Source organism: Nymphalis io, chromosome 4, assembly GCF_905147045.1.
Source record: "Nymphalis io chromosome 4, ilAglIoxx1.1, whole genome shotgun sequence".
NCBI lineage: Eukaryota > Metazoa > Arthropoda > Insecta > Lepidoptera > Nymphalidae > Nymphalis > Nymphalis io.
In genome coordinates this window covers 7,183,113-7,210,269 of record NC_065891.1, presented here as the reverse complement: position 1 = coordinate 7,210,269, position 27,157 = coordinate 7,183,113, and the positions used below count along the sequence as shown (strand labels likewise).

General features: G+C 31.4%; 1 protein-coding gene across 1 annotated transcript; it reads left to right on the top strand.

Annotated features, from left to right (window-relative positions):
• Nucleotides 1-2,115: 2,115 nt before the first annotated feature.
• Nucleotides 2,116-22,745, top strand: LOC126781907 (uncharacterized). Its single transcript, XM_050507028.1, has 6 exons — nt 2,116-2,129; nt 2,861-3,084; nt 19,373-19,510; nt 20,885-21,001; nt 22,381-22,539; nt 22,702-22,745. The coding sequence occupies exons 1-6, from the start codon at nt 2,116-2,118 to the stop codon at nt 22,743-22,745; spliced, it is 696 nt and encodes a 231-aa protein (XP_050362985.1).
• The last annotated feature ends 4,412 nt before the right edge of the window (nt 22,746-27,157 follow it).

Sequence of the window (27,157 nt, the reverse complement as noted above, 5' to 3'; positions counted from 1 at the left end):
GGAACTGCTACTGCTGGACTCCTCTCTTATCAAGGTTTGAACCGTATTAGCTCCATTTCCGGTTAATTGGAATACACGTGGCTGATTTTCATCCAACATATGCAGTTTTCCTCACGACGGTTTACTTCAATGCGAAACCCGAGATGAATTTTCAACAAAAAAAATTAATCTTGAACCCGTCGTATTCGGTTCTTCATTCTATTCACTGAGTCATCGATCCCGATTTTTCACTCTTATTTAATACTATAACAAATAAACAAAATGCTATAAATTTATATATGTTATAATTTATAAACAATAAATATATATACCAAATCTATAGGAGCTTTTTGCTTAATAATACGGTAACATGACGTCTAGCGAGTGCGTATAAGAGCTTACATGAATATTCCGATTTTATTATACTGTTTTTTTTTTACAAGATATGTAGGCGGACGGGCAAGTGCGCCACCTGATGCTATGTAGTCACCACCGCACATAAATATTGGCGCTGTAAGAATTTTTGCCACCAACCTTGGGAACCAAGATGTTAACCTCTTTGTGCCTTTAGTTCCATCACGCCTAAAACTGTAACACAACAATAACAAGTATTGCTGTTTGGCGGTAAGATATCTGATAAGTGGGTGGTACTGGTACCTACCCAGACGGGTTTATACAGAGCACCAGAGGTACAAAGTTAAAGTAGTTACGAAAACGATTCTTAAATCTTGAGAAGAAGTAGTTAAATCATAGTGGATTGCTAGCTGCTATGTATCATATAGTATATAGCATAGCCTAAATGTCGGCATGTGTAGGTATAGTCTTAGATGCAGTTTTAATACGGACCGACGTCCGCGTACAGCTCATATTTCTCATGCCTGTCTGCTCCCCATTGGCTTCACGGTTATTTTATACGTGACAAGGAATCGCAATACTGATGTCTTTATAATATGTTTTATTTGACATGAGAACGTTGTTCTTAAATGCATCTACTGTTTTATTCATACGATAATGATAGCCTTGTTTACGTCTAGTATTTTGTATTATTTACTCAATTATTATTTGCTATATGAAATGGTTATGTTTTGCTAGGAAAAAAATAATAAAATGTTGTCTTTATTAAATCACGGCAACGTTGAAATATTGTTAAGTTTTAACGTATAAATAATCTTCTATGAATCATATTTATGTATGGCGATAATATTAATTAAAAAAAAGAATATATAAAACAACTTCAAAGCGTGAAAAAGAAGCTTCAAAGAGGAATTTGCATAGCGACAAAAAGCCAATTTCATTACATACACGATCGTCAGAACTTTAATATAGCATTTGAATGTGTATAATGAGAGTAAATATTGAGTAAAACGGAAACAGACGGGTCTGAAGGAAACGGCGAATTTATTAACGCTGCGACACAGCCGAGTAAACAGGGAATCTACTTTATATTAAACCAGCGGTCCATCAGAGCCGCTATTAGCTTGCGCCGACTGACATCGCTTACAAATGTTTAGAATCATCGCGTTCAATATTTAATCTGTTTTGTATATTTATAAATGAGAAAGCTACAATTATTAATTCGTGCTTATAACGTAATTACATCTTTTGGCTGATTTCGGCGTCGCCGATAAGGGAATAATATTTGCTTTTTGTGATATTGTGTAGAATTGCTGTTATAACCAAGTTGTTTAATCGATTTTGCCAAATGAGATTTTACATATCAAGAGTATTTTAGATATAATGTCACTAGTAATCTAGAGTATATTTTATATATAACAGTTATCAAAATAAATAGAAATGTTTCCTGAAAAAAGAAATATTTTTTAAATGTGCTGGATCTAATTGGTTTATAAGTCTATGGGTTGTAGGTGAATCTCTAATGAAACCGCCTCTGTTTATTTTGTCGATACGAAATGAGAAATGAGTGCAGAAATTCTTAACAATCGTTGCACACGAGGGATTTCATATTTAAGCATCTCATTTCAAACTTTACCTTTCAAGTACAACCAATTTATATGGAATTTAATTTAAAAGCCGTATTGTAGGTGAAACCCAATAACATTAAATGTTCTTATGCACACATAATAAAAATTATTTTCGGAGTTCTTGTCATAAGGAAAGCTAAATAATAAGTTCGAAATGGTGAAAAAAAAGTGTGTATATCACGTTTAAATACCTTAGGTATTATACATTTGCTTTTATAGTTCAATTTGTTAATATAAATTATCTCGTAAGAAAATATTACTCTGTATAATATATATATCTGACAAATATAAGTGAACGTTTGTTGTATCCCGTATTTAAATTCTATACAGTCGATTTAAAAGAATTTCTATATTAAATCTTAAAAATATTTTGATTGGTTACTTGTTATAAAATAGGTAAAATACATCTTGGACTGATATTTCAGGAGATGAAAAAGGTTTCTTATAAATGTAAATACTAAACACACAAAGCGGTATAAACGTAAATTGAGACAGTAGGAGTTTCGCTTTGAGTCAATAAGAAATAATGTTGGTCCGATTGTTGGCAAACCGTCGGGCGATGTCGCGACACAATCCAGCGGATTAGGTCTCCAACACGCACGCCCGCAACTTCCTATTTATGTTGGGTCGCTAACCAAACAACTTGTAGGCTCTTTATTACAGTTGTTCTTTTTCGCTTACGACGTAGTTATTACCACTTTGATAAAATATCGTGTCTATTCTTATTTGACACCTTCCTTTTGGATGTTTTGAAATTGCTAAAATAACTATTATTCTGAAGAAAAAGGTGAATTGATTTGAAATGGTTATTTTTTTTAAGACACTTAGTTTAGATTTAGAACTTTACTGTTTTATTTTTAATATGCATTATTTATTTCACAGGAGTAAAATGGTATAAGAACATCAAGTATGGAGCGGGCGGGTCGTCGTGCTAAAGCAGGCTCGTTGAGCGGTCTTTCGGGCGGGTTGCCGGGAGCGACGCCGAACGTGCGTCGCCAGCGCTCGTTGGAGTGGTCCGGCGATAGGTATAGCAGTAGCGACGAAGACCGCCCGCAGAAACCACCACAGCTCGATGACCGGGTCTTCGCCTCGCTTCTTGCTCAAGCGACTCAGCAGTTTGACTGTGAGTTAAAATGACATTGCTTTTGCATTGATAATGCTTTTAGTGATAATACTTGAATTGTCACAATTTGTAAAGTCACCTAATTACACAAGTTTGCAGTTATTCTACTATGAAAGAAAAGGTAACGCGTTTTTGTAGCATATAGGTAAAATATGTGATATATATGTATAAAAAGCCTCAAGCGCACTAATCAAATATAGACACTAACGTAAATAGTAATATTTTCAATACAACTCAATTCTACCCTATCCCAGTGTCAATATCTATATTTCTATCTATCAATAATATCAGAATAGATAACAAAAGATCATTTTAAACATTTAATTTATAAAGTGTTTGCTTACTTAAGCGACTTAATTTCCATTAAAAATATCATTAAGGTTTATGTAATAAGTTAAAGTATGTGTACATTGCTTAATATAAACCTAAGTAATTAGTTACCGTCTAGACTCAAGACTGATATTGTAAGTTGACCATGAAAGTCTGCTACGAGCGTAGAATCAAGTTAGGATTTGTTATTCATCTTGTGACACGGTCGAAGGTCCACGGTGATCCCTAACAAGTGGGATCATTAGTGAGTCTTACGGGGGACGGGTGGCGGGGAAAGGTAACGCAATTGATAGGGGAGCACCCTGTGGCGAGCTTATAAGGAAAACTTACACGTAAACCCTTAGCAACCTATCTCTATCCCACAGAGCAGTCATGCAAAATAGCTTAGTGATGTGATATGCATCTCAGTTATTTATTTAATATTTCAACAAGCTACTGCCTGTATATGCTATGAGTGCGGTTTTGTTAAAATAAATATAAATATATATAAAGTGTGTATATTTCTGTTATCAATATAAGACTGGAAAAAAGAAATTTTAATATAAAATTACAATGGTGTCATATAATATTGAAATTATATTTAATTTATATACTGAGGAAATGTTTTTTAGAATTAATAAAATTAATATTACCCCAAGTAGTATCGCTTGAATTCAATGAACAGGAAAATCTTAAGAATTTGGGATTTTTTATTAAAAATAAGAAACAATTTTTCGACTGGCAATTCCGTTTTTATTACACGTGATTTATTAAAAATATTAATTAGTAAAATAGAATTCTACATTACATACATACTACAAGTAATTAGTAAAATAAAATACTATTCAGTATATTATTAAAATTTAATTATTTTTACTATTTAAATATGTATGGTATTTGTTAAAATGTACAATATGCTATACTTTTAAATAATTATTCATCTTATGAAATTATGTGCGTAATAAATAGAACTTCAATAAATAAATATATTTATTTTCACGTTTGTAACTGATAAATCTGATGTTACTGAGATGATCTTGCGATCGAAAAATCGAGAGAGACAGACAGTCGCGAGAGATAGACGTGACATTTTAAAACCAATATCTTGTAGCTTGTGGCAATCAGAATAAATAATTCAATATTTGAGAGGATTGTAGTTCTATCCCCGTTGTATTAAAATAATTGAAAACGGAATTTGCAAGTTACTTTAACTTGTTGTGACACTCAATAAACATCTTTCATTGGGGCCTAAATATTCAATATATTCACATACAAGTAAGCTCAATGACCTTACTATTTAATTAATAATCTAGTTAAGCGGATTCAAAACAAATTAATCTTACCTTGAGTATAATTTCTAAACTAATAAAATGTAATTTCTTTCATTATCATGCCTATGTATAAAGTTAGATGATCAATATATATTTTAAATTATTATTAGGTTATATGTATGTTTGTATATTTGTTGTCTAGACATGATAACCAAGTTTAAGTCAAGCTCTCTGTATTATCAAGCATTATAAAACAATGAAATGAAGTTATGTTTAGTTATATTTATTAAAATGGATTCCATTTCATTTTACAACACCTATTGTTTACAAACTGGAAAAAAATATTAATTTCGAAACTATATATAAAGTTCTGCAAAAAAAGATATAATAATGACAATTGACTTTTTAGGTAATAGAAAAGGCATTGACCCTTATTTAATCACTCGTCTTAGTGGGAGACAAAAACCTTTTTATGTAAGTGGGGTCGGAGTGTTACTTAATACTACTCTATACCACGTAAGTCTGTAATTAGGTTTCGAAGAATTTCTCTTAAAGACACTTTGCGCTTATTAAAAAAGACGCATTTAATCAAAGTAAGCGTTATATTTCTTAATAGTTTTTCACAATTTAAATTCCTTCTTTAATTACCTTGCACAGTTTATTTATCCAAAGTTTTAGATAATAATAATTTTAAAGAGAAATATTGATTAGTTCAAAAATGAAATGGATATAGCTCGTAGAATATGAATCTAGTATGTAGTGCTGAGGTTCGGTCTGGCATGCAAATTAGGGCTTTTTAGGTTGTTACCAACATTACCTACGGCTACAGCCACTAATGTGATTAGTCTAGCCGTGTGCTGGTATTTGCAGTGCTTTAATGCGCGCCTAGACCGACCATAAATGTATTTTCATATTTAGGTAATCGATTCGCCAACGCTCGTTAATCTATTAGTTCGATCAAACGTCAATGATACTCCGTTTGATTTAGACGTTTCAAGAACAACATGTAACTTGAAATATAGCACGACTAGCTGACAGAAGCGACGTTAAAATTGTCAAAATCTCAAACAATTTGGCCATGTTAAGCAATCTGGCTGAGACTAATTAAATTAGTTGGTGGAGTATATGTTTACGAATTCTTAACAACTCGTCTAAGTTTCACTCATATTTGCATACGAATATCAAATGTTTTACGAACTTGTGTTGACTTTTGATGCTTAATTTAAACAAAAACACTAATAGAACCTTCCGAATAAAATCCCGAATGCTAATTGAATAAATTTCGTTCTTTAGTTTTCTTGTTATTTTACAACGCTAAAATAAGTATTTATGATAGGTAGTCTGAGTTATTTTTTAATTAATTTAGAAAAGGCAGAATATAAATGGATCATCTAATGGTAAGTAATCACTTTCGATGGTAGATAATTTTAATATAAAAAATATAAACCATTTCTTACCTTAATGACCTATTAATCCAGGGACCTAAGATGTTATTCCCTTTGCTTGTAATTGGCCATAGATCGCATACTTCAAACCAAAGCATGTCAAAACAAAGTACCGATATTTAGTGATAGAGTATATTCTTAGTAGCTTAGCGGTTTATAAATATAATACATTTAAAATGTCTACAATATGTATATTTTTAATTCAAGTATAGTATGTGTATATTGATAGTTGAGATTGAAAGCCATAAGGCGGTAGTAGTTTCCATTTCATTTCGTATTTTTCTCCTTACACAAGCGGTATCGTTGGTGTTATTAGAAAGCAAGCCCAGTAAGTACGCAATATCTCCGCGCTCCGCAAGAATCCTCGTCGAAGCGATGCCCGTTATTGCATGGAAATTCTTCTACGTGCAACTTCATTCAGGGACTTTTGTATAAAGGTTTCAGCGCAATGTTCCCACGTTATTGTTTTTCAAAAGCGAGGGAGGTACGTGATATTAGCTTTCCTGAATCACAATCAGTTAGGTTTATATAATTAAATTTTGTTTTGCTGTTCCCAACAAGAATAAATTGTTGTTTATATTTGTTCGTCGCGTGCTTTGATAAACATTTCCGGCTTGGACTTTCCATTATTGATTTCTAGATAAGTATATTTTATTGATGAAAATAAACGTATTTTCATATCATGAAGGCGAGTTTAACGTATGTTATTATTATAAATGTTCTCAACGTGACATGTGATTTTGAGACGGCTGGCAGGTGGGACGTTTTATCGACATTATTGATACATTATGAAGTCATGACTATGTTCCACGGGTAAATAATAAAATGATGGGGGAAAGCGTGACACTTGTGCGTGTGCGAGTCAAATGAGTTGACAAATATGTGAATATACGATATTAAAGTAGCGATATTAAATTGTCAATTCGTAATGTATTTTTTTATATATGCATAATGTATCGGTTTTCTGCTACCATCACGTTGAGAAGTTTTATATGTTGATATGTGCTATAAACAGTAGACCATTTGATACACATTGTTTAATATTATATTATGTTGTTATATTTTGCAGCCAGCGTACTACTGTCTTTAAGTTTATTATTAATACGAGTACTTTTCATGTGTAAATCGTAATCTAAGAATCTCATATGTTTTTAGTGCTTGCCAAATAAGCTTTGAGATGATTTTTCTTGAACTATACACAATGCACTAGATACATTTAAAGTATACAATTAAAGATATGTCTCCATAATAATAATTCAAATTTAATAAAAAAAGTGAAACTTTAAAAAATGGATCTAGCGATTTTGTTCATCACATGAATTTTCGTGTGATGAGGGCATTGCAAATGAATTGCTTGTGTAATTGTGGTGTCATTGCACTCAAGCGACGAGACATGCGGGTTTGTTATCGGTTATTTGTTTATATAAGCCAGTGTTCTTTCGTCTAATTTTAATAACTTATATAATGGTGGATGAAATTTAAATAATAGTAAAATCAAGTTATAACTTGTGGAAGGCTTTAAATTAAATAAATTATTGAAGGCCCGTCTGGATGGGTGATACCACTTGGACAAAAATTTTATTGCAATATTCTGGTCATGTACTTCTAGGTACATCTTGTTTTGTACTTAACATAAAAGGCTAATTTTTTCGCTTACTATTTTTATTAAATAGAGTAGGTTTTCTTTCAGGACAAAATGAAAAAGATATAACTGATTTCATTTAAAAATTAAAAAAATGCACTACAAACAAACTATTAATTTTTTTTTATTTCACGATTTAAGAGCTTAAGAATGTATAACTTTTTGTACATACAAATTCCAAACGAATTAATCGATTGCAATAAAGAAAATTATTATTTTCTCCTAATCTTTAAATTATAACGCATGATATTGAGATATAAAGAAAAAACAGAAAAGTCAACAGGTCAAGAATAGCCTGGGCAATTATAATCCTGTGTTTGTAGACCGTCATAAAATTTAAATCATCCAAATCGGTTTAACAGGTCTTGAATAATCGTTGAATGCATTTAAAATGACATTTTCAATTTGAAGTTGCTTTAAAAATAACTTTTGTGGTTTATATAATTCAAGTATTTAGTCGTACCTGAAAAAGAAAACTCGAAACTTAACGCAGAAAGCGATTGTGAAATTTAGAAAGGCAAATGCGTCATTGACTAAAATTCATAACTTAATACTTAATGGATACATAGACTGAAATAGTATAGTAGTCTATGTATATATATATATATATACACTACATTCATAGTATATATATATATATATATATATATATATTATATATATATATATATATACTATGAATGTAGTGTATATATACATAAGATAATTAGAATTATCAACGCGTTAAAACATGCTGTAAAGTTATACATACGATGTATGGTGTTAATAACAAAATCATAAGTTGATTGCTATGTTTGATGCGCGTCGATAGCAATCAACGTTAAATAAAACCGGGAAAATATTGATTACGACTGTTACACGATTTAAAATAAACGTATAAAGTAGGTCAATATTTATAGTAAAACAACAGTGTATATATGCAAACTTCTCTTTTGAAACTTCTCATTTGTAATCTTACTGTCATTGATAAATATTTATTTATTTGATTTATTCATTTGATTGTATCATGACACGATGTAAGCCTTTTTACAAAAACATGTGCTATTTAGTGGTAAAAAAATGGTGACTGCTGTCGGTGTGGTGAGGTGAGTGCTACATATCCATAACTAGAAAAGATACCACAGATGATAGATGCCACACATATCCATAACTAGAAAAGATACATATTTATTATTTTATTTGAAGAAAAATAATGTATTTACATATATACATAAACAATATCTAATCTACATTGGTCTTGAAATAGTACATGACAAATCAAAACTCTCAAGCTATTCACGACAAACTTTTAAAAAGAATAACTTGCAGCCGAAGTGTATAAATATTTCAAATAATTCTCTTTATATTATTATTCAAAAATAATTCATCTACTTAACTTTTTTCTTTTATGTTAAATTCTTTGAAGTCGTGGAAAGCTTCCAAAAAGTAATTTTATTAATTACGAGTCAGGAATTCAACAAAGTTCACAAGCCCGGGAGGTCCTTTTCTTTCAGAGCGATCCATTATCTTATGAAGATTTCGAAATTCCTGCGGTATGCGACGCCGTGTCTTAAGAACAACGGATGCTTTAGCGGATAAAAAGGCCTTGCTAACCGAAGCGTACCGTCATTTTTAATTAAATTGCATTTATATTTTCACCTAGTTACGGTAAAAAAATTTAATATGTTTATAAATAAACTAATTATATGATTGATGATGAAACTAGAAATAATAAACTAAATATGATTTTTATTTTACTAATGTGAAGCTATAGCCATTTTCTAAGCATAAATAATAAAGCATAAAGCATAAGTATTTTATCAAAGGATAAAGAGGAAGTAAGAATGAATTAGTTTTTTTTAAGCCATTACGAAGAAAGTCGAATTAATAAGTTTATAATAAGCAAACCTTTTAATAAACACAAGGTACTAAAACGGAGATAATTGAATTTATTACTTTTATATAAAATAGTAAACTGAATTTTGCAATAGCACAAGTAGTTTGTGCATAATATTTCTATTTTTATTAATATTAAGCTTTCAACAGGGTCAATCAGTTGAAACTCGGATATTGATGAGACTCTTATTTCAGATACCATATTAAACATACATACACAATCAGGTGAATTTAATAAAACCTTGTAAAAGTATTTTTTAATGTGAAATATCTATCTTGGGAGTAAGACCGACAAGTAAACCGTGACGGCAAACGACGCTCAGTTAACCGTCATGTGCTCAGTGTGCGTGAAGCGCATACAAACGGAGTAAATAACGCAGTGTCCGTTTTTTTTTTATAGAATAAGTAGGTGGACGAGCATATGGGCCACCTGATGATAATAGGTCACCAACGCCCAAAGACATTGGCATTGTAAGAAATGTTAACCATCGCTTACATAGTCAATGCACCAACAAACAACCTTTGGAACTAACGATAAGATGTTATTATGTCCCTTGTGCCTGTAATTACACTGCCTCATTCACCCTTCAAACAAGAACACAACAATATCAAGTACTGCTGTTTTACGGTAGAATATCTAATGAGTTGGTGGTACCTACCCCGATGAGCTTGCACAAAGCCCTACTACCAGTATACCACCGTTGCTTTATATTATTATATTAAGAAGACACATATTTATTTATTAACAAAACTCTTTGTTCTTGTTTAATTACTGATTTTATTTAATTACTTATAAATTTTTTTGGTCATCAATTTCAATTTTTCACATTTTCTTGGCGTCCTGCGAACGCCACATTAATTATAATATTGTTCTATCCTTGTCAGTTGAAAGCTAAACTGTTTTAATAGGATTTTAATCAAGTTTTGCTCATTGTCAGGCTAGTAATAGAGAAATGTAAATTAATTACACGTCAAAAAAAGAGAGTAAACATGTTGCGGTCTAGAGTTTGACTTTAACAAAGAATAGAAACGCGTCGCACAAATTCATTATCCCTCACCTATTATGACGGCAGAGCAAGTTTAGCGGAGCGGCCCGAAGTGGGTAGCGCGGCAGTTCTGTAAGAAAACAAAGGGGAAGGCCGGTTTGCCTACAGCTATTTTCTCAGTAAATGTTGCAGTACTTCTCTTTGTCGTTTTGTTCGTCGGGAGGTCACGGAGGGCTAGGGACAACCTCATTTACTGAAAAGCTCGCAGTTGACTCCGTGTGACCGCAGCCGTGGCAGTAACAGGTAACTTTAACGGGCCATTAACGTTGACGCTACAACAGAATAAATCCGCAAAACCTAATGCTCTTTGATTTGACAACATTATTCCATGTTAATCAATTTAATCCAGATATAAAATATAGAGTATATTTATTTTTTTCGGGATATAAGTTACATACCTGATAATTACCTCAGTAAATTTGATTTTAAGATCACATAGGTTATCGTTATCATATCATTATTGCATGAATAGGAATATATTTGTTAGTTTCGTCTTATTTTTATAATACAATACCTGATCCGTGCCCACTTCGTTGGGCGGCAAACATTGATTGTGGTTCGGTTAGTACTTAGTGGTATGATTTATTTCCTGAATGCCAAAAGTCGCGTTGGCCGAACATTAATAAAATTGTCTTGCGTATTTGATATTTTAAACTATCTCTTAAACTATGCAACCAAAAAACATACTGTAAAAAATAAATTTAATCTAAATAAAATATATATTTTAATAAAGCAATATATTTTTAAATAGATTGACGAATTGTAGAAAAAAACCGTCTAATAGAAATATCGCTCAATAGATTATGGCGTATTATCTCTTTAACCATTCGTACAAATGATATGGAGTAAAAGGGAAAAGTTTTGTTTTAAGCAGTTGAGACGATAAATTTACTTATTTTAGTAAGAATTCATAATTGTTGATAATATGACCAATAAACATGACCTAACGATTTAAATCGGTAAGGCAGCGTTCGTAAAATCGTAAGAAAAAACGGTTGAACAAAAACAAACTTTGCAAATCCGACCACCACGAAAAAGTCTTCATTTTTCGGGTTAATATATACCCTATGACGCTTACAAATAATGTGGCTTTCTATTGGTAAAATAATTTTCAAAATCGGTTCAGTAGATCCAGAGACTACCCTCTACAACCTCACAAACTTTACCTCTTTATAATATTAATATAGATATGTATACTTTTTATACCTATTGTATTATATTGTCTCATAATTTAATCATAATGAGGTCTTTCTGGCCGATTTCGGCCAAAACTACCATTATTTAGCGAGACTAACCAACTGCATAGGTCATATAACATTGCATTAATATTTGCGCAAATACAGTTGCACTCTCAATTTTATTCAACACGTCCTTAGTGATCAGGCGGAGGCCCAACGCCTTCATGTGCTTTCCAAGACATGTCTAAGACTGCCATTATCCAAACATTAATACCTGATACTGGACATTCCTCACAACCTCGAGATCATGTAGCCTTATAAGCCACATAACTAACGAGAAAGTTAGTTTTATTATAGTACATAATGAAAAATGTTGTAAGTTTAATTTGTAGCCATAACTTCTTTTAAGACAGATATATTTTTTATACAAACATTGAAAAATAACATCTTTCATTGAAGAAAACAACATTAAAAATACCTTTAAAAGCTTAACTTAAATTTGACGAGAATCCAGCGACCTATGATAACAAGTAAGCAGGCAAGTGATGTTATCACAGAATGGCTAATTGGTTATTCTGTTTAGTTATCCAACGGGGAATTTGAATATTTCACAAGATTGCCCGCCACTGCCAGACCGTGTTGGGATTCGATAAGGTAAATATTTAATTATACTTCATTTAATTAAAATGTAATCTATTACGTATGAAGTGTTTTCATTTGTTTATTTGTTTTCTTACAACTTTTGAACGAATCACAAGAGTTGCTTCGGAAATATGTTCTTCAAAATATATAAATTTTCATTATATTTAAAATAAAATACAATATAAAAATTAAGTATTGTGTTAAAAAATAAGTTTTGTTTATTAATTTTTGTTCCAATATTATAAAAATATAAATATTTTAGGCTATTTATATTGCGAAAGAAAAGTTTTTGAGAATTTTTAATTTTTAAAATTATTAAATAATAAAGCAATTAACGCATTCTTGTGATATAATAATGCGATAAACAAAGCGAAGGAGAAGGGTGTAGATACATTTTTATTTAATATACAGTAACAGCCTGTGAATGTCCCACTTCTGGGCTAAGGCCTCCTCTTCCTTTTGAGGAGAAGGTTTTGGAGCTTATTCCACCACGCTGCTCCAATGCGGGTTGGTGGAATACATGTGGCAGAATTTCAATGAAATTAGGCACATGCAGGTTTCCTCACGATGTTTTCATTCACCGTCAAGCACGAGATGAATTATAATCACAAATTAAGCACATGAAAATTCAGTGGTGCTTGCTTGGGTTTGAACCCACGATCGTCAGTTAAGATTCACGCGTTCTAACCACTAGGCCATCTCGGCTTTTTAATATGCGAGATTATAAATATTTCATTTAGATGTGTAAAAGACGAATACGACAAAGATGTAATAGGACCAAATTATTTTAATTAAATGACAAATCAACTACAGTTGGATCCTTTTTCTCAGTATATAAACCTTCTTATAAAACAACATAAATAGTTGTATATTTCTTCCGTAATAATAATATTTGCACCTTATCCTAGTGGGAAATGTTAAAGATCCTATGTTTTATCTTAACATGTATTAATAATAGCAATGCAACAGGTTTTCGTGGCTGGCGAGTCAATTACCTAAGCTTACACCAAAACTCTATGTTAAACACGCTTATTTCTGTAGAGGGACATTATATTGGAATCGATCAACGTACGTGGGCAATTTTTGAAGATTTTATTAATCCCCAATGGTTTGCGAGAGCGACACGTGCGTAGGATTACTCGTAATTGATGGGTCCGAATCTAATCTCTGCACTTTGCTCTGAACGTGCTCGTGCACAGACAAAAACTGTGATGAATAAATTTTAGTTTATTTATCTACATAATAAGCTTACGGCTTTACTTATAAGCGTTGCTTAGTGACTGTTTAGTTAAACACTGATTTATCTCTTTTTGTCATTAAGGATTTCACATTCGAAAGAAAAAGACTGACAACTAATCACCTGGTAAACAAGGTATATACGTAAAGCCTAGTCTGTAATAATTTTTAGCTAATTTATAACTTTACTTTTTAATATAACTCATGGTAATAAAAGCATATATAAGCGTATACGCGTAAAATGTAGTTTTTGTATTAATTTGAAGCAATTTTGTAACATATAACATCAAATATGTTTTATTTAAAAGCTAGCTTAAAACTAAAATAATTTACAAGAAACAGACAATTGAAGATACTTTAAGACAATTCCAGTTTTAAAACAATGTTTTTCGTATGTATTTCGTGTGTACGTATATTGGTAAAATATTTATAATATCTTGATATTTATCACTTATCATAAAAGGTTTTATGGCTTATTTATTTATTAGAAGGGTAAATTAAGTAGGTCGGCGGCTTTGTGGCGACGTACTATTCGCGCGAGTCTCTTATCTTTAGATATTTAAATTCCAGCGTGAGCCTCAAAATAGTTGAAATTAAATGGAGCTTGTAAATTAAGTGTTGCTATCACGCAATTCCAGGGATATAATTCTAAGTGGTTTTGTTGCGCGTTCCAATGTTTTATATGACTGGGCTTAATGCTGGCAATCTAAATAGTTATTAATACGTATATATAATTACTTTCTTGATAGTTATTAGAAATTTATAATACAATAATGAATTTCAATTAAATCATAAAAGTAAAAATGTATATTCACGATATAGACTCTTTAATTAATTCGAGATCACGTTAAATTCTATATTTTGAAACGATCACAAGTATTTCCAATCCGTAGGTATAGACGACGGCGGCGGTCGTTCTCGGGGGTAAACAACCAAGACGAGACGATTGAATGTGAAAATTTAATTTGAGTCAATTTCGTTGAAAGTCTCAAAGAATCTGTTATTATTTTCCCTAAGCAACCAATTATTTAATAAATATTCTGAAATATTATACCAAGGACGACGTCTAACTTTGAAACGCTATTCTCGAAGACTACTTAAATATTCTAGATCAGATTTACTTCACTTTCTTGTTGTCATGGTAACTTAATTGTTCGAATAAATATCTTATTTTCTGCTCGATAAGTTTGGTTGTTTTTTTAAACGTTATGTTTTAAAAGAAGTATAGCTACGTAGGATGAGAAAATGAGAAAATCCAAGGTTTGAGTCGGAATACAAAAGAGTGAAAAAGAGTCTCGGACGGCGCCACCGGTGCGCCTCCTGACTACGCCTGGCATTTAAATGCAACCGCCCTTGTCAAAGTTTGGCGCTTTGCAAATGAATGCCAGCTCTCGACTTGAATTACAGGAGAAATGTAAGTACTTATTTTCACGATTGACTAAAAGTAGTTGAATTACGTGTTTGCATTCACATTAATTGCATATATTAATGAATGATATAATTTTTTATATCATAGACACGACAAGCGTCCTAATGTTTTTACGTCAGTGGAATAAATCCCAGTTTATTAGTAAAAGAAGCGTAAATGCCAGACTCATCAAAGCTTTCACAGCAAGGCGTTTCGAGTTTTTTTCGACAGAGTTATCTTTTAAATACCTGTAATAACTACATACGTAAATAAGCAGTATGAAGGAAAATTGCTAATCTTTTCTTTGATTTTGCATATTCGGATAAATCTAGTTTATAATTAAAAATGATGTTGTATGATAATGTAAATATATTATATTATCAATATTTATTCTTTTATGCGTGATCAAAAATATAAAAGAATGACATTTTCACGGTAGGGAAATATCACGAAATGCTCTGGAATCTTTAAATTTTTTTGATGAATACTCTTAATGCCATTGGTTATTGCGATACAAACTGTATAATTTATTATAATTATTAATAATCTATATATCAGGGATTTTTTGCAAAACACGATTAAAAGCTTTTAGCGCTTCCTACATTTTATTTCCGTGAAAAACCATATCCTGTCCTTTAAATTCACCCATACTTTAAGCATATATTTGTTCCTTAAATCAGTTGCTGCGTAGCTATTGAGACGAGAGGACTACGGATAAATGTTGACAACGGTTGTATTAATTGTCATATTTTAGTTAACTATAATAGATAAGAAATTCTTCAAAACCATTAGTAAAACGGGCAACAAAAAAATAATACAAAAATTGACCGGGGGGTATTTTAGATAGAAAAAAACAAAGAAATAAGATCGCATATAAGGGACGCGCAAGTGAAATATGAAATTTTTAGTTTATTGGACACTGGGCTGAATGGGTCTTGACTAGGAGCTGGTTGAAATAATATTTTCTGATATCTATATAATATCTGTTTGTAATATCTATGTAATATTGTCTGTATAAAAGTATCACGGTAGTATTTTATCATAGTTCATATTAAATAGTTAAATTGAACCGGACAACAATGAAACAGAATACTTGTTCTTAATTAAACGATATTTATTATACTTTAGGGCATCGCATCTGAATAATGAAGATAATTAATATTAAGCTATTTCGCTTGCAATATTTTATAATTTTATTACCGTAACAGCCTATGAATGTCCCACTGCTGGGCTAAAGGACTCCTCCCCTCTTTTTGAGGAGAATGTTTTTATTAATTGTTCAATAAAATTTAATAGGCATTTCTGCTTGGTCAAACTATTAATATGTTACAAAGAAAATAGCATATTTATTTAATTAACCTAGGAAATTTGTAGGAAAATGATAAAAATAATAATTTGTGTTTTTACAATTGATTTAAAAAAAGAATGAATAAATTTACTTCTATATTTATCCCAAAAATACACAATTAATTAACAGTTATTTTATTTATTTTGATATTTAAGTATTTACATATAGATTGTTTTTTACATAATATGTTTTGTAAATTAAATGCTTCCGTGTGATCCAACAAAAAACTATACCATAATATGTGGTTTAGAGTACTGCGTTTTTGATGTTATTCTAGTTGCTAATTGAGTTTGCAGATTCGTTGAGCAAGGTGCTTACTTTCATATTACGCCTTTGGCAACATACCAACTGTAACTTTCGTTAATGTTACATTAAAATCCTATAATAACAGTAATTTTACACTAAGTTTCAAGTTTATAAACTGTTTGCTTAATATTTTGATCTTATGTTTTAATGAGAAAACGTCACAAGTCGACTATATGTTTTGGTAGAAATATGATAATTAAAAGTTGACTTGTAGGCAGATTGACTTTTAATATTACTAATTTCGTCTAGGTATTTTAGCACCAAAAATGCGTTCGCTCTGCATAATTAGATAATGTTAGAGGGTGGAGGGATTTCAACCCTGCCAACATTAGAACGTGCACAAAAGTAGTATAAATTAAAAAGTGGTTATTGGTAGTGGTTTATGGTAAAGTTAAAAAAATATAAATAAATAATAAAAAGCATAATATTTAAAATTGACTTCCATTGACTTACTTTTTTTTTTAAATATTTTCGTAAACATTTTGTAACTTGATTTTGTGAAAGGTATTATAAAAAAGTATTTAACACTTACATAAAAATTATGTACACAAAACATAAAGTTTCTCTAAGTAATTCTTAAAAAAATATATGAAGGGGCACATTTCTATTCTCTATTGATGTTTCCCCATTCCCGTATGTAAACCAAAATTTTCCGAGAACCAACTTCAGGCCGGCCAACATAGTTTGCGCTTATTATATCTGTAATAGTTTTGGCAGCGTTCACTTGGAAATTGTCTGGACTGAAAGTTTTCTTTGCCGCAATCTTTAAATAGTACAGCTTACCTAAAAAATGTGCAATATATTTTACATAATCTAAGTGGACCTACTAACTGAATCAACACCAAACTTTTAATTTTATTTTCTCTTTATGCGACATAAAGTTTTTTTTTTTTAATTTAAATAAAGTCTGTAAATTTTGTTACAATATGTTGTCAGTTTTTTTGAGAAAAGTGGCACATGATGTAAGTACAGTTTTCTTTATATAGGTGATGCCACGGGCAGTGTATAGTTGTTTTATATTTGCAATTTAAAATCTTTGACATTTTATAAAGAAAGTTGCTTAAAACTTTTGCTGCAGTTCATCATCCGTGGGTTTGTTCCCCCGACGCGACGTACAAATTTATTCACATTTCACGTTTCCCAACTGTAACGTTTTCAAAGTATATTTTTATCTTCGGGAACTTTCTTATCAGATGTAAGAATTTGTTAATTCAAATTCACGGTCCTGTAAACTTTTGTAACTTGCTTCAACTTTAAGAGAACGATTCCAATGAAGAAAAAAATATTTTCTTCTATTATTTCCGTGGAAATATTTCAGTATTTTCAATTTTAACAGCAATACTTGATATTGTTGTGTTCCGGTTTGAAGGGTGAGTGAGCCAGTGTAATTACAGGCACAAGGGACATAAAATCTTAGTTCCCAAGGTTGGTGGCGCATTGGCTATAAGCGATGGTTGACATTTCTTACAATGCCAATGTCTAAGAGCGTTTGGTGACCACTTACCATCAGGTGGCCCATATGCTCGTCCACCTTCCTATTCTATAAAATTTAAGCAATAGGTCCTTGAATTCAGAGCATGTTAATCGAAGGCTAAAAGTTCAAGTGTAGGATTTTTAATAATGATTTTGCAGTTAATTATCCCGTTTTTAATGATGATGGCAAGTATAATGAGGAATCTTGTATGTGTAGTAAGGCGTATTATGGCAAACCACCAAACCGCAGCTGGGATAAAATAATTGTCCTTAATAGGAGAAGGGACAGAATAGCCCAGCAGAGAGACAATAAAAATGTAATGTTAGGGTTACATGATTCATAATTAAGTTTTCCAGATGTGAAAAATTCAGAACTTGGCTGAAAAATACTTAATACTAAAACATTTTTTTTCGGTTGAGCGTTGCATTAGCCTCACGAATTAAGTATAAAACAAAGGCTTTCTGTTAGGCGCTTTGTGTACAGTCTGTTTGGTTAAGTGTTGTCCGTCGCTTGCGGTCGCGCTACTTGACTTTCTTCGATTCATGGACGTTTGCTTGTTACTGTTTTCAATTGTCTTAACTAACATAAAAAGTATACTATAAAAATGGATTCGTTTCTAAACAAACAACAGCTAAAATATATAATAAAAGTATGTGTATCGATATAAACATTTATTACTTGATTTCCTTTAACTAAACAGCTCCTAACCAAAAATAATTTAGACAAAATGATTATATTAATGTATTGCTTTCCCATACAGAAGTAATTGTAATGGGTCCGATTCTTGTAGGTCCAAATATTGAGAAAGCTCTACTTATGAGGTCCCAAGCGTTTCTATGGTTATAAAAGGATATGTGGATGTGAATTTGTATGTGCGCGTATGTATATACATAATATGTGTATATGAACATATGTTTGTAAACGTTTATTTCGAAAAATAACTTATGATTTCAATCAAAACAATCCGATGCGTAACAGTAACAAAACATTTAAATTAGATTTACTGCTATTTTGTAATAAAGAAAATATATATTTTCTAAAGGCGTTAATCAGAAGTTAGTTGTTTTACTCAAATCGCGGCAAGACCACCATTTTTATTTTGTTTTAGGTGAGCAGCGTCGTATATATGGATCCGAAAATGGAGAAGACCCGCCGCGCTACATCAGTAGCCCTCAACGACAAGCTTCGCCATTTCCTATAGAAAGTACAAATCGGCGATTTTACAGAAGAAACAGAAATTCCAAAGGTACGATATTGATATGATTCCTCATTTTTTGGTATATTGTTATTTTAACCATATGTACATACACTAAAGATGAATTATGTTGTGATCTTTTTGTACGAAATGTATTGTGTGAAACATTTTTATTGATAAGGAGACCAAAACAATATGTTTGAAAACATTGTATACTTTTCTATCCACCGTATCAAATTTACGATTTTTTTTTTTTTGAGTCAATTTAGAAAATATTTTACATCAACAACTCCAGGTAAGTATCAACAAGTCCAGGTAAGTATAGTCGTAATAAGAAGTGTAAAAAGTCAGTGTTAATATTTTGTAAAATATTGACTAAATACTGTAAGTATTTCGATTAAATAAACTCTTATTGATGTTATTAATGACATATTCTAATTAACTGTCTTTAACGAATTACCGTCAGACATACATCCTACCCAGTGCGCCGGTATGATAAAAGAGGTCTACATTCACACCTATCCCAAATAGCTATAATTGGTAAATTATTTATTTGAAAAGCCTTTCAATTTCAATTTTAGTAAACTAAAGAATTAAAATAATTATTTATCAATCCTTATATTAAAATTTCAAAAGTGTAGTGATTGTTTTTTATATTAAAAATTCGGTAAACGTTGTATGTACAAAATCCAATATTTGATACTAAAAGTTTTATAAAATATTAAAATAAATAGCAACATTTTAAAGTGAAACTAGGTCTTATCGTGTACTTCTTAAACTTTTGCAATTTCGTTGAAGGATCATATCGCCATCATATATTTTCTTCGCTTGACGTTTCATAAAGGTTATACTTTAAGTGGACAAGAGCCTCTTTTACTTGTATGTAAATTGAATAAGGTAAATAATTCATAGTGATCTTTGTTTATATCAATTTTTAAATTATACAATTGATCGAGAATATAATCATAATGATAAATTTGAGAACAAAATTGACTTCTTTATTGATTTAAATGATGCTAAATGGTTCGTAAAATTGTTATTTGAGCTTACTGCAAAACACTATTAAGAAAAAGCACTCACATTAATCTTTTTCAACCTTTTTTTATAATAGGTTTTTAAAATAAATGATATCAAAATACTTTAGCGCAGACATAAAATAACAAATAAAATTTAAATGCAGCTTAAGAGTAGCAATGTTGAAAATAAATGCATGCAAGGTTACTATCACTGAAGTAGTCCTCTCTTCCAGACAACCCCCTTTGTTAGATTTTACCACTTCATCGATAATCATAAAGGCGAAAGTAGCTCTGTCTGTTTCAGACAGACAACAGACAGAGCTACTTATACCACGTGAAATAATTTTAATGAAATTTGGTAAAAGTAAGTATATTATTATATCATTATGTTTATTTTTTTTGTTCTTAGGCGAAGAAATATTTAATGGCGAAGTGGGAGGTGGCACTCTGTCTCGACGAAATCGACGCACTGATGACTTTTCCCACGAAACCAATGGGCGTGGCAATCGAATAAGTCACATGAATGGTATATTATTATTATTTTTATCAAATAGGCGAATAGGCAAATGAGCCACATGAGCGTAAGTGGTTACCACCGCCCATAGACATTGGTGCTGTAAGAAATAATAATCATTGCTTACATCGCCCAAGGGCCAACAACCTTTGGAACTAATATGTTGTGTTCCGTGTACTTTTAGTTACCCTGGCTCACTCAGCCTTTAAACTGGGACACAACAATTACGCCTGGTCTATTACGCCAAACAGTAATACTTAGTGTATTACTGTTTGGCGTAATAGACCTGTGGTTAGATGACGTCAATCTTCCGAGATCAAACCTGGGCAATCACTAGTAAATTTTCATGTACTTAATTATTTACCTAGTAAATAAAAACATCGTGAGTAAATTTGCATGTGGTGGATAATCTACTACGTGTATTCACCAAATCGCATTTGTGCAGCGTGTTAGAGTAAGCTCCAAATCTTCTCCTCAAAAATGAGAGGAGGCCTTAGCTCAGTAATGGGATATTGTTTGGTGGTAAAATATGTGATGAGTGGGTGGTACCTATACAGACGGACTTACAAAAGGTCCTACTATCAAGTATATATAAATATAAAAAAATATTTCTTAATATTTTTATAAGACACTACAAAATCGGAATTATAAAATGAAGACCATGAAAAAAATTAATTAAAATTTAAATATATTACAATAGTATTTTCTTTTCAACAAAGCACTAAGTGAAGTGGTAAATCAATTTTTTAAGTATCGTAGAAATGTTTATGAATAAATAAACATACTATTCCTTAGTATGAATTATAACGTATTCAGAAATGTGAGGAATGAAAGCATCACGTGTATTCAGTAGCGCAAGATTCCAGTATAGTTATTGTAGTTAGGCATTCTGAAGCATGCCTATTATAAGCGTAATGTGGAGGTGGGTGCATGCCTCTGATAAGGATGCTCTGAATAGTTTCGCTGACGTACGTGACTCGTCGAATATTATATTATAACGTCAATTTTGCTTTATATGATTATTTTCATTGTCTATGTAATGTACACATATGTAAATACTATATTTTATAATTTTTAAATGACCAATAACAAGTTTTTAAGTCATTAAACAATTTTGAGATGTATTATATTATGGATTGCAATATTTATCGTTTATTTTTGTCATTTGTTCGTCATATAATCGTTTGTGTCTTTTAAAATATATAAAAAAATTATGTGTAAATATAAAATAATAAGAGTAATGACAGGCCTTAACTTTACAGTAATAATCGTAATTCTGTACATGACCGTAATTATACTACGGTCATGTACAGAATTACGATTCGGATATCTAAACCCATCATAAAATCAACGAGGCATTAATTACAATAGAGTTTTATATTTTATAAAAGGACCATCAAGCGGAGGTCAAAGTGAACGTGAGTGCGAGTCACCTCCTGAGCCCGCTCCACCGGAGGTGCCTCCTCGAGGACCGTCTCTTCATGTTACACTGCGACATCGCCCGGCGCCCGATCAGTCTGCTGACTCCGAACGTCTGTTCCTCTCAGAAGGTAAGTCGATACAAATAAGCTGATTTTACGCATTATCATTAAAATTTTCTTTTATGAAGACCGATGCTATATAATTTTTTTTTCAATTTTTCTATAAAATAACTTTCAAATTGCATTTTGAAACACATATAATTATATTATTTAAATTTTTCGATTTATTAGAAAAAGTAGATGTACTGGTTACTGATCACAAGACTCATACTTAACAAATTTCAAACTCATTTATAACAAATAAAAGGTTCTCAACTTGTCTTTTTGTGGACCCATTTTTAATGATTTTTCATTATTTGAAAACATGGTTTATATTAAAGGTCTGCTTTATTAATTTAAGTTAACATTTCTAAGGGTCGAACAAAGGTGAAAAACTAGGTTGTTCATTATTTACTTATTTTGAATGACCTCACTTGATCATTGCGTTAAAAATTCCCACCCGTATTTATTAAAAATATTAATGCACTCATTTACCACAAATATTTGAATCAATGAAGCATTTTATTACAAAAACAACAGACAATATAACGTAAGTAGGATTTTTAAAAGTCAAAAACATATTATATAAAGCAACAGCGTGTAATCCAAATGCTGGGCTTTCTCCTCTTAAGGTTTAAAGAGATAAAATACCTTTGTGAGACTTTGTGGTAGTTAAATACTATGAATCGCTATGTTCAATATTGATCATCTTCTTACATATATATGAATATACGCAGTGTTTTATCTAACTCGTGCATGTTTCCTTACGATTTTATTCTTCACCGTTTAGCACGAGTAGAATATGAGCACAAATTGGTGCAGTAATTTTGCACTTAGTAAAGTTTTTTCGCAATTGAAACGGCAACCTAGCAAGTAAAATTTTTGAAATAATGATCCAAATAAGTAAGACGAATTGAATATGCCACACTAATATATAGTTATTATTACTTACCTACGCAAAACTGAATTGAATACGACGTTAGGAAATTTTCATTGGTTTGTCGAAGCTCATTTATTACTCCGTGCTGAATGGGCTTGGCAAATAACTAAGATTCCTTTCTTTCACCTGCACGCATTCTTAAGACATACCTATGAATTCATTGTTCGTTGTATTAAATAACCGCATTTGTCATCGTAAATACCAATTGACGTTTAAAACTTCGTGTCCCTTGTATTTGTCAATAGCTGTTTGGTTCTTGCTAATACAATTGATATTGATTTTATGCAAACCAATAATCAGTGAACAATAAGCCTACCGGTCATTAAGTACCTTTTGAATTACTAAAGTTGTTTATTTATTATGAATAAGAAATGATATAGCGCATATGAAACAATAACAACAAAATTGAAGTATGAGTTTGTAATAAAATCTTATTGATTAAAATTATATTATACGAAGTCGTTAGTACAAAATTTACAAAAGCTTTTTGTAAGATATTTTTGTACTGAAGGTCACCACTACAGTCATACACTTCACTACTCTAGAAGTGTTGGTATTTATTTATTTATAAAAAATATATATTTGATTGAATTTTATCCTGTATTAAAACGTTATGCTTTCACGCGTTTTTATACGGATGTGGATAAGTCGTAAAAAATGAAGGCGTAATAAGGAGGGCCTTGCGTTGTTATCTTTTACCGCATATGTTTATTATATTAAATATAATACGAATGAAAGTTTCTGTTCTTTCTAAGTTAAAAAACCAATGTCATCTAACATGGAAAAAAAATACTAAGCAAAGCCTATTAGGCTTGGTTTAACTAATTTAAATAGTTTTGTTCAAAAAAGTATTTGTTAGTAATTTTTCAAGGGCATTGTGATATATGTATGTATGCTCGTTTAGAATGGTACACCGCTAGGCTTTTCACTCTCTTGATGAGTAAGCTAATTAAATTCCCACCGTAAATGTACAACTAAGTTTCGTTAAGTAGGCCCTTCTCTTGTTGGCACTTCGGTAGAAGTTTAATCGAATTGCACCGTCCGAACAAGTTCGCGGGTGCAAGTTACGCTCGCTGACAAATTAGCCACTTAATCCAGCTATACCTCAGTAGTACCTTAGGGCTTTCTATACCAATTAAACTAAAAATTAATGGGAAACTTCACCGACCACGCTATTTAAGAATATTTCTTTCCTCATACAATAGTAATTTAGGCGTATGTTTTTTAGATAAGAAGGTCATACCGTATTAGGTCTTATAATAACTGGGTTTTCCGGCAGTATTGTTATTATAGAATTAACCATTTATCGCATTGCCAACATGCCACTAACCTTGGGTTCAGTTATGTTCTTTGTGTTTATAATAACACTGTCTTAGTCATCTCTCCTATCCATACGGATTTGCATTTGGTCCTAATGTGGATACTGCTTATTTTTGCAGTGGATATTAATAACTAAATTAATAAAAGCTATCTTAAAAATTGATTTAAAAATGTGTTTCTTACCTTTTTTGTTGACAATTTTAAATCTTAACTCAGAACATTAATTAACTAAAATGATATATGACTTACAATAGATAAAATTATTTACAATAAAACTATGAAATGTCTACGTATGTGAAAAGGCATATTTTACTGCACAGGTTAGAAATAAAGTTGGGTTTCGCATCCGTAACGAAAGAAGAGAGCTGCTAAATTTGATTTGTGCGAGAGCTCGACGCAGAATGAGGTGCTTTGATGTGGCGTGGCCCTTGCCCCCTGCGGGGTCCTACTGAAATGGCGCGCACTTACAGAGAAACTCTTACCGTAATTTAATTTTTATGATAGCGCATTGTAAGTGTCCCAGTGAGAGTTTTATTTAGGATTGCACCCTCTTCAGTAGCAGTCGACTAAGAAATTGCGTAAGCAATTCCTAAATAGTAAAATATATTATTATTTAAAAATTTAAATAAACATATACATTCCTTTTGCATTATTGAAAAATAAATAGGTAGGGAATGAATTAGGCAAATCTTGATTCAAACAAGAAAATAGCTTCAAAAGGTCTTGAAAGTTTAATGGAATCGAACAGGGACCGGTCGAAGTAGTCGGAAGTTTGCACGGGTGACAAATTGGGCACTTGACCCGCGCGCCGGGCGAGCCTCCGAGTGCTTGTTTCTCGAGGACCGTAATAAGTTTAACTTTAAGTAAACTATATTCCATTCCCTCTAATTTGTCCTCTCGCTACGTTGCCGCGACACTTTTTGCAGTTTCAAATTAACAGTTTCTATTTACATAACTTAGTATCAACAGTAATGTTTCTTGTTTAGTTAATTTACAAAGGCTCTGGGAATTTCTAATTAAAACTCCTTGTTTATTTATGAATATTGCTCATTAAATTAAGCTTAGATGTATACCTAGTAAAAGTTAGTATAAACTAGAAGTATTCGCTACTGTAAATGCAATAATGTTTTATAAAAAGCAATAAGATTCGTCCGTCTCAAGTTTACAGAGCTTTTTGAAAATTGAAACCTGCAGGGATTCGTCGTAATTTAATTTTTGCGATGCTGTATTGTTAGAGCTTTCAGAAGGGCTCTTTGCAGTTGAAATTCAAAATATTGTCGCTTTTGTATAAGAAAATAAATTTCTTCTCCTTACTTTTAAAATAGTTTTAATGTGAGCAGATAAATCTTAGAGATATTTTAAAATAATCAAGTTGAAACTGCATATTAAGTTAACAAAGAGCTTTATATAGGTAAATACTTTATATATCTTAAACTGTTTAAATTTTTTGAAATCAAGATTACTGTAGTATCTATAGTAATATATTAATAATAAACACAAATTGGAATTGCTGAATGGTTAAATAGTTTTCCATGAATTTGTGCTATAACGTTTTAAAATGGTTGTACGTTTTCGTTAAAAACTACGAACATTGTTTTGATTTTAAAACAAGCTTACGCTTTTATAGCTTTAGGCTGACTGCATATTTTTTGCATTTTCCTTTTTTTATTTATCCGGTTAACATTTTCACGACATAGTATTATTTTACGAGCAAATCGCTGTGTATAAAACCTTAATTTTGAAAACATTGTAAGCGTATTCATAAACTTTTAACCGCCCATAAAAGTGTCCTCGGTTGCGATCAAATCTGACATTGTCATGTTTTGAGTGGAGCCTCCTCGATCCCGCGGCGATACTCGTGAGCCGGAGTTTTAAACATCCCTCGTCCGGAAGCCACTTAAGTGCTCATAAAACACTCATACGAGCTATCTACATCGGTTCTTTGCTTCTTTTGTGTTATTTGCATTCCTGCGGTCGGCTCCTCTATATGCAGGCTCTGTTCGTTTATCGACTCGATAGCTAAGAGCAGGAAGCTTAGCGCTGTCGTCGGAAAAAAAATTACTCTAAATTACTTCTCAACATCATTCATTCTGAAAACAGAATTTACATTTATTTGAGTTCGTACTTACATATGATTTTTTTTAGCTAATAGTTAGTATTCAGACGAAAAAACATAATATAAAAGTTAGATTAATAGTTTTAAGCAAGAGAATAAAGGTTAAAAGGTCCAGTACTACATACGAAATATGATAGAAAGAATAAAAGAAAGTCTTACTATTCTTTGAAATCAGGTAATCAAAAATGCGAAAGGGTAAACACTTTTTTGATATGAAAATATAATAACGTATTATGTTTTCTACGCCGCCTTGTTAGTTGGTCGACGTAAAT